The 9,841-nt window shown below is 20.3% G+C and overlaps 1 protein-coding gene across 1 annotated transcript; it reads right to left on the reverse strand.

Annotated features, from left to right (window-relative positions):
* Positions 1 to 241: 241 nt before the first annotated feature.
* LOC122512468 lies at positions 242 to 3,530 on the reverse strand. Its single transcript, XM_043628310.1, has 5 exons — positions 2,947 to 3,530; positions 975 to 1,074; positions 626 to 736; positions 405 to 560; positions 242 to 306 (listed from the first exon to the last, which is right to left on the reverse strand). Exons 1-5 carry the CDS (start codon positions 3,528 to 3,530, stop codon positions 283 to 285), a joined length of 975 nt encoding a protein of 324 aa, XP_043484245.1. The 3' UTR covers positions 242 to 282.
* Between the last annotated feature and the right edge of the window lie 6,311 nt (positions 3,531 to 9,841).

Genomic DNA, 9,841 nt, shown 5'->3' on the forward strand with positions numbered 1-9,841 from the left:
TTATTCCTTAATTTATTATCTTATTTACATAATATTATCTTTAATTGTAATTCTACACTATTTACAGATTTTTGATGATTTCAAAATTTAAAATTGTTCTTTTTTCGAATTACTATTATTTTTTTTTGAATGAATATTAGTTCAAAAGGTATTATTTTAACAATATGCCATTGTTTGTAGTAACGTGTAAAAAATATCATTTTTCAATCACTAAAAATTAATTTATAAAAATTTATTGATACAGTTTCCAGAGTGCATTGAAATATGCCGCAGATGATTTAATTACCTGCAATCCAATAAATATACCTAAAATTTAATTTTTCATGTAAAGAAAACAAAAATTGGAAATATTTTTGAAAAAAACGAAAATTGTTTATTGAAAACGTAAAAAACAAAAATCATACTTTACTGAATGTAGCCATTGAGAGTGTCACAACTTTTCCAGCAGTAATTTTTGCTGGAAATTGACAAACTCTAATGAAAAGTAACAAATCCAGTGATATTTTTCTTGGCAGTCGATGCCATTCAATCATGTAACCCTTCTCGCCAAGTTTTGTCGCCTATGGAAAATAAATTTATTTTTATATTTTTTTTCCTCATTTCTAAGCAAACAATTAATACGCACCTGAGTAGTTAACAATTCTCCCAGATAACAATAGATAAAAATATTAAAAGTGAACGATAAAAGAATGACCGCATACGAAATAGTGGCAGTTAAATCATCCTTCTTCCAACTCTAAACAATAAATAAAGATATACATGTAATAAAAATTATTGTTATAATAAATAGTATATAATAATAATAAAAAAATCATAAATAAGGATTGTAATAAAAGAAAATTCAAAATTTTGACAATTAGCATTGGAAGTTTTAAGCAGGAATAAAAATTAAAAAACAAACTAATAAATAATTAATAAAATCAATAAATAAATAATTAATAAATATAAAACTATTAATAAATACATTTATTTACCTCTATTATATAAGAACCGACTAAACACATATTCATTGAACATCCCACAACTTCGATCAAACATATTTCATTCAGTAATTGCTCCAGTTGAGAGACAAAACTGAAAATAATCCCACTAAATTAATATATTCTAAACAAGAAATAATCCGACTAATTAACTAATTACTACAAATTCATAGACACAAAATTAATTCAAATAAATTAAAGACATTAATAAACGCAAAATTAATTCAGTTAATTAAAAGAGATTAACAAAAACTAAATTGAAATTTTCATTTATTAATTATGAATTATTATAAATTATTATTAATTAAAATAATTAGAACAAATTAATAAACACAAAGTTAACTAAAATAATGAAAACAAATTCGTAAAACAAAATTAATTCAAATAAACGAACTAAAGAACAAAAATTTAATTGTTCTCATGGTTTCCTTGAACAAATAAAGAAATTCTAATTCTAATTCAAATTCTAATTAACATAATTAATTAATTTAAATTATTAGAACAAATTAATTATTATTGTTTATATTTTCAAAAATTTTAATAAAATTCCTCGCAAATCAATGATTTTTAACAAAATTTTAATAAAATTTTACAAAAGAATTGAATTATTTTCTAAAATTTTAATAAATCCTTCTAAACAATTCAATAATTTTCTTAAATAGAAAAATCTTCGCAACAATTCAATTACTTTTATAAATAGTAAGATTCTTAGCGAGAATTCAATTATTTTTATAAATAGTAGTAAAATCTTTGCAAAAATTCAATTATTTTCAATAAAATTTCGCGAAAGAATATTATTTTTTTTTAATTCGCTATAAAATTTTTTAAAAGAAATCAATTATTTTCTAAAATCTTAATAAATCCTTCGAAACAATTCAATTATTTTTATAAATACTAAAATTCTTCGCAACTATTCAATTATTTTTATAAAAAGTAAAATTCTTCGCAAAAGTTCAATTATTTTTATAAATTATAAAATTCTTTGCAGAAATTCAATTCTTTTCACAACAATTTTAATACGATTCCTTTAAAGAATTTAATTCTTTTCAAATATTTACATAAAATTAAATTATTTTCTAAAGTTTTAATAAATCCTTCTAAACAATTCAATTATTTTTTTTAATTAGTAAAATCTTTGCAAACATTCAATTATTTTCAATCAAATTTCTCGCAATTCAATTATTTTTAACAAAATTTTAATAAAATTTTACAAAAGAATTCAATTATTTTTATAAATAGTAAAATTCTTCGCAATAGTTCAATTATTTTTATAAATTGTAAAATTCTTTCCAGAAATTAAATTCTTTTCAGAACAATTTTAATAGAATTCCTTTAAAGAATTCAATTATTTTCAAATATTTACATACAATTAATTTATTTCCTAAAAAATAAATCCTTCGAATCAAATCAATTATTTTTATATATATATATAGTAAAATTCTTAGCGAGAATTTAATTATTTTTATAAATAAAAAAAAATTCTTCGAATTAATTTAATTATTCTCTTTAAATTTTTTGATAAGATTCTTTGAAAAAATACAATGATTTACGATATACATTAATTTTAAAAAGAAAATTTTAAAAAAAGTTATGAAGCAAAAAAGCAATCAACAACTAACTTCAAACTGTGAAGGTTACACCGGAATACAACGATTATTAATATAGATTATTAATTAAAATATGTAGAACAAATTAATAGACACAAAGTTAATTAAAATAGTTAAAACAATTTAATTAACACAAACTTAATTGAAATTTTAATGATATTAATTATTAATCATTATAATTATGCTTAATTCAAATAAATAGAACAACTTAATAAGCACAAAATGAATTCCCACAATTGAAAGAAATTATTAAATAAAAAATAATTAATAAAATTAAAACAAATTCGTAAGCAAAAAATTAATTTAAATCAGCATAAAATTTACGAACATAAAAATTAATTAACTAATTTGATACAAACCTCAAAACTCTCAAATGTGAATTTATAATAATAATCAATCTTTCATGAGCAAAATTTGTTTCCTTCCTCGTTTCACTAACAAGATCATTCAAATAAATTGTGGCAATTTCCAATTGTCCACAGGCATGTAGTGTCAAAACTGATGCAAAACTAAATGGCACAACAGTCGCAGAAAATAGAACAAAATCAGCGACAAGTAACAAAATGAAAATAATTTCATAATACGGACTGTAACCAGTATTCAAAAATTTCCCATAAACTGGTGCTGGATATGGTATCACTGTTATATTCTCATGAGTGATTATTTTCTCCGACACCAATGGACGTACCAAATGATAACCAAAACCTCCACAATACATAAAAATAGCACACAAAATTATTAAATATCTTCCATAGTGTGCATTCTTTAACATAATTTGACGATAATTTTCATGAATTGAGCAAAATTTCCAATCCTCTTCAATGTGTTTAAAACATTTTTTCACAGTTTCACCGCGATACAAAAGTATCAAATACTTTGACAGGCTCATTATGTAAAAATTAGTGGGACCAATAAGTTCAACTTTTTCATGAACACTTTTCATTTCGTAAATAATTGTTAAAACATTAGAGAGAATTGAACAAAACATGAGAAAACAGGCGATTACATTTAAAGTGAATTTGATAATTTTTTTCCAAAATGAATCATCAATATTAATTGGCCATAAACCGAGAATTAATGCAAGAATACGAGAGAGATTTATTGTGTATTTCACATCCTTTTTATATGACAGTTTATTAATTTGAAAAATTTGGGAAATTTTCCGAGACATTTTACTATGAGTACAATTCACTTGAGACTGATGTTCATTATTGTGATCGCGGGCATTGTACTTGGGGTTAAAGTTTTTCAACGGGAAAAAAGTTTACTTCACTTAAACAAATAATGGAGTCTATTAAAATTACAAGTTTTATTTATTTTGTATAGTTAGCGTTAAGTAAATCTAATGGTATCAAATTTATGTGTAATAATCGACTGAGGTGTGTATCGAAAGTACATTTAATATAAACAAGAGTTGTTGAATAATTGAATATATTTAGTTTAATAGAGTAATAAAGTTTTGCCACTGCAAATAAAATATTTGATCTTGAAACTAAATTTTTATTGTTTGTATTTCTCTATTTTTTATTTGGCTAATAAATATTTTTTTATTCTTCATTCATTATTTATTTAATATTTATTATATAATTTTATATTTTATATACTTTTCTAAATTTATTATTTATCTTTTCTTTATTTTCTTTATTTTTTCCTATCAATTGCCATTATTCTTTACATTATTATTTTTATTAGTATTTGTAAAATAAATTAAATTCGTTTATGATTTGTTTTTCACTGGAAAATAAGTTTTATAGAAATAAAAAAAATAATTAATAAAAAATAGTGAATTAAATACAATTAATAATTATTTTTCAGCGAAATGTTAATAAAAAAATAACTGGTTCGAGGAAAATAATATTATTATTAGTATTATTTTTTTATAATTATTAATATTATTATTATAATAGTGTTATAATACTAACGTTTGTCAATAAATTTTTAGTGGAAAATAAATATAAAGAAAAAATTATTACAAACATAAAAAAATAGAAGAAAAATCATTTAGTTTAATAAATTTTCAGTGGAAAATAAGTAGAGGGAAAAAATGATTATAAATATAAAAAAATAGGAGAAAAATGATTTTGTTAAATTAATTCAATCAATATTTATAAATTTATTTTCAGTAGAAAATAAATAGAAAAAATTTAAAAATTTGAAGATTTTAAATTTAAATAATTAAAAAAATTTTAAATTAAAAAAAAGGAGAAAAATTATTCAGTAAAATTAATAAAATTTAAATTTTCTATTCATTTCATTTTCGCATAGAAAATTAACCTTAATATATAAGTTCTCTGAAAATTTGTACATTAACAAAATATTATGCACCCGAGAGAATTAAAGTGTAATTATTGTAATTAAGGTCTAAAACGTGATTCCTCCTACGATAGTGAGCTAATAATTATCTAATATTTATCGCACATTTGTTGGACATTATTTATTATAATTGTAGGAATTAATTAACATTTTGTGCATGCGCTCACCTACAAAATTATTTTCATTGCAAAAAAAAAAAAAAAAAAAAATGCTACAACTATTTAGTAGTGTGAGTTACTATGTTATAAACTTAATTTACCGAGAATTAAAAGCCAACATTTATTCTTGTGTATATATGTTCCCGGATGGATCTTCAGGGATTTAAAGCTCCAATGAAATTAAATTCTCTTTTATTTTTAACTAAGTTTTTAAATATCATTCACTGTTAAAGACATTAGGGTTTTTATAAAATCATTTGAAATATTGTAGATATTTTTTATTTTATCGAAATTTTTAAATTCTCTCGTATTTAAGTGAAAGTAAAAATACGTTTATAGTAAAAACATATTTAGAAAAAATGAAAAATAATAAAATAAGTTATAAATAGAAATAACAAACGAAATTTTTTTCTGTTCAAATATTTTCAAAGATCATACTAAAATAAAAAATAATGTGAATTTTATAATTAAAAATGAAGAAAACTGTAAAACAAGTATAATGCTTTTTCATTATTTGAGAAAGTTTGGAAATTTTTTTTTCTGCAAAAAATATTTCATAAATCCCTTATTAAAAACAATATAAAATGTTTTAATTCAATATTGAATTCGAAAATTTCAACACAAAATTTAATTGAACTTTTTCAACAAATTTTGATTGATCTCTTCCTCTATTTTTTTGAAACGAAAAAATACTTTTTTCTCAAATTTCAATTAATAATGCTTCTTTTTAAAATAATAATTATCTCTAAATTATAATTATTTTGAGAAAAAGATTTTCTTAACCGATTGTCAGACTAATGTTAATTAATTATCGACACCTTTCTAAAGAACTTTCTCTACAACGAATGACATCATTAAAAATCCTCTTCAAATGACAATTTGTTCAACAAATCAAGGTATTATTGCACATTACAAAAAGTACGCATTCACTTAATAAATAAGTAAACAAATAAATAAATAAAACGAATTACAATATCAGTCAATAAGTAACGATAAATAAAATAAATTAATCAATTGAAAAAATAAATAAATTATAAATAAATAAAAAAAAATTGTATTACTAATTAGTAGTTAATAATTAATAAAATAAATTTACGAATTAATAAATAAATAAACTAATAAATAGGAAAAAAGAATTTTATTACTTATCAATAAAATAAATTAACAAATTAGTAAATAATAATAATTAAAGAAATTAATAAATAAAAAAATCTAATTTTATTATTAATTAATTAATAATTATATAATAAATTCAAAATCAAAATTTTTGGTAGGTTTAAAAATACATTTTCTCGTAGAAATTACGTTTGGGATGAAATTTAATTTTTAAAGAAGCAAAATTTAAAAAATTAATAGTTAATGTGATAAATATAAAAAAATTATCATTCGAATTTTATCGTACATCGATTATATTGAGGAATAAATAGCAAACTAATTGGAAAAATAGCGAAAATAATTACAAGGGTCTTTGCATAAATTACAGAGAAATTAATTGCGTAAATTTCAGCAAATCGATTTTACCATTAATCATAACAAACCTGTCAGTAAAAAATAATTCAATGAAATTTATCACACGATTAACGAAATCAATTAATTTATGACTCAAATTAAAAAAATAATAATTCAATTAAAAAAAGATTGAATTTTTAAAAATCAATTTTAATAATTTTTTAATTTTTTTATTTTACATGTATATGAATATCAACTTACGAGCTAGGAAAAAAATATTCCTTCCGTCAGTTTTTAATTTTTAGACTTTAAAATTAATCGTAAAATTAAAATTTATTAAAATTAAAATAAAATTAGTTCTAAAAACAATTTTGTGACATAAAAACAAAAGAGTTTCTTTTATCAAGGCCCATAGAAGAAATTTAATTGTTTGAAGAAAAAAAAATTCTTTCTTTTCTTTTTTTGGATTTAAATTATACTAATTTTTTTTGTTGGTTTTAAATTATAATAATGAATACAGGTACATATATAAAAATGGTAACAAGTTTTTTTTTCTTCCTCAGTCGGAAATTATTCATTATCCGAGATATTTAGAATTTTATGATTTATTCAAACAATCGGAATGATCTACATCTTTTTGTCTGGTGAATGATGACGAAAGGAATTTGAGTGGATTTGAGATTTACATTTCTTGTCTTTATTGAAGGCAAAAGTATAACCAGCGTACTTCCGTTTCTTATTAGTGAGAAAGAAGAAAAAAAAAGGAGAGTGTCTCTCTCTCCCTCTTTCTCTCTCTCTGGGGGAATTAATTAGCACGTAATCGCACGACGTTTCATAACAACGTCGGCGCGAAATATTCACTCGGCACAAGTCCGTTTGTCCAACTCTATTATTTCCCTCGCGTGTTAAATTCACAGAATTCTCATCACCTCATAGCGACTAGTGAGAGAATAATAAGCCATGAAGATAAAGTAGGTTTTTGATCAATTTAACTCGCGGTCACGTTATTTCAACAAGTCAATTTTACGCCAGTCATGAAAAAATATTTATTCATCTGCATTGCATTTTTTTTTCTTTCTCTCTTTATATTCTTTTTTTTTTTTTTTTTTTGACACCATTCCTTTTTTTGTGGGAAGTTTCACGACACAATTTTTCATTTATTTTTTTCACCTTTTTTCTTTTTTTCTTTTTTGTATATGAAATACAAAAAACGATTTTTTACTTTCTCATTTTTTTATTGCAATAATTATTATTTTTGCACGAAAATTTAAGTTTGTTTTTCCTTGAATTTTCCCTAATTTCCAGGTGGAATTCTGATTTTTCTTCTCTTCAATGAAAAAAAAAATAGAGCAAAATTTTTTTCATGAGATTTAAGAAAAAATTATTTGCCACAAAAATTTAATTTAATTTTTCCCTCACTTTTCGGCTGCTTTTCAGACAAAATTTTGAATTTTTTCTTGATTCTAAAGAATATTCTAATTCACTTAAAATATTAAAATTAGTTACTCAAAAAAAATATTATTTTCTAGAATTTTTAATTATTTTTTATAAAAATAATAAAGAAATTTATAAAAAATTTGAAAATAATAAAATTCTTGTAAAATTTTTATTATTTATAAAAGTAATTAAAAGGTTTGCGTACAATTTTATTAAATTTTTTTTTAAATAATTGAATTCCTTTTGGGAAATTTTCATTCAAATAGTAGATATTGAAAATCATTGAAATTAGAAAAATTTTTGAAAATAATTAAAATTAGGACAAGAATTTTATTGACATTTTTAAAAATAATTGAACATTGGGGAAGAATTTTGTTATTTATAAAGATAACTGGGATTTTGACGGTAAGTTTTTTTAAATTTTGAACATAATTGAATTTTAAGAGAAGAATTTTATTTTTTTTTTAAATAATTGAATTTTTGCAATTATTTGTAATTTCTCCAAAATTAAATTTTTTAGTGTTTTCTACAAAAATTTGAATTAAAAATTTCTAAATTCTATTATTTTTAAAATTGATAATTTTATTTAAAAAGTAAGTATAAGACGTTAGTAATTGTTGGTAGTAATTTCTAAAATTCAACTTTCAATTAAGTTTTTGTTTTTTAGCTCGTTCAGGTATTTGAAATAATTTTGTTTTACGAATTTGTTTTCATTATTTTAGTATGAATTATTTTAGCTTTATAAACAAAAAATTAGTTCCATGGAAATTTAAATTAAAAGTATGAAAAATTCAAATTTTCAAAGATTTTAATTAAAAACCTTTACAAAATTCAATTATTAGTAACTTCTCCAAAATTCAATTATTATTTAAAATTTGAACTAAAACTCATTTTTAAAACCATTTTTATTAGAAAATTCTATACGAAAATTCAATTATTTAAATACAAACATAATAGATAATTGAATAATTGAATATTTCTTAATTTCTTAAATTTCTTATACATAATTTTATCAACAAATTTTTAAATAATTGAATTCTTGCCAACAATTTTATTAAAATTTTTGAAAATAATTCTACACTTAAGAAAAATTTTCTTAAAATTCTATAAAAAATAATGGATTTATTACCAAGAATTTTATTAAAATTTTTTAGAATAATTGAATTGCTGCCAAGAATTTTGTATATTTATGAAAATAATTGAATTCTTAACAATAGTTTTATTAAAATTTTCAAAAAGATTTAAATATCTAAAAAGAATTTTAATAAAATTCTATCAAAAATAATTGAATTTTTACCAAGAATTTATTAAAATTTTTTAAAATAATTGAATTTCTAAGAATAATTTTACGAAACTTATGTCGAAGATAATTAAATTCTTGCCAAAAATTTGATTAAAATTCTATCGAAAATAATTGAATTTCTGACAATAATTTTGTTATTTTTGAAAATAATTGAATTCTGGACGACAATTTTATTAAAATTTTTGAAAATAATTGAATTCCTGTGAAATTTTCATTATTTATGATAATAATTTAATATTTGCGTAGAGTTTTGTCAAAATTTTTGTTTAATAATTGAATTTCTTTGGGAAATTTTATTAAAATAGAGTATTAAAAATCATTGAATTAAGAAAAAATTTTGAAAATAATTAAAATTTTGCAATGAATTTAATTAAATTTTTTGAAAATAATTGAATTTTATTTCTTTTAAAAATAATTGAATTCTTGTGATGAATATTGTTGTTTAAGAAAAGAATTGACTTCCTCCGAATGATTTTATTATGTATTTATAAAAATAATTAAATTCCTAAAAGGAATTTTAAAGTTAATGAAAATAATTGAATTACTGCGAAGAATTTAATGCCAAATTTTAAAACATATTTTGTTTGAAAAAAT

Source organism: Leptopilina heterotoma, unplaced genomic scaffold (genome assembly GCF_015476425.1).
Source record: "Leptopilina heterotoma isolate Lh14 unplaced genomic scaffold, ASM1547642v1 Lhet_99, whole genome shotgun sequence".
In the NCBI taxonomy this organism is placed as follows: Eukaryota; Metazoa; Arthropoda; class Insecta; order Hymenoptera; family Figitidae; genus Leptopilina; species Leptopilina heterotoma.

Bases quoted from the DNA above. Each gene is read 5' to 3' on its own strand.
- LOC122512468 (XM_043628310.1), bottom strand. From the start codon at position 3,530: ATGAAAAGTGTTCATGAAAAAGTTGAACTTATTGGTCCCACTAATTTT. The intron at 737-974 runs GTAAATAAATGT...TTTATTGTTTAG, and splicing joins TCGGTTCTTATATAATAGAG to AGTTGGAAGAAGGATGATTT. The intron at 561-625 runs GTGCGTATTAAT...TATTTTCCATAG, and splicing joins GAGAATTGTTAACTACTCAG to GCGACAAAACTTGGCGAGAA.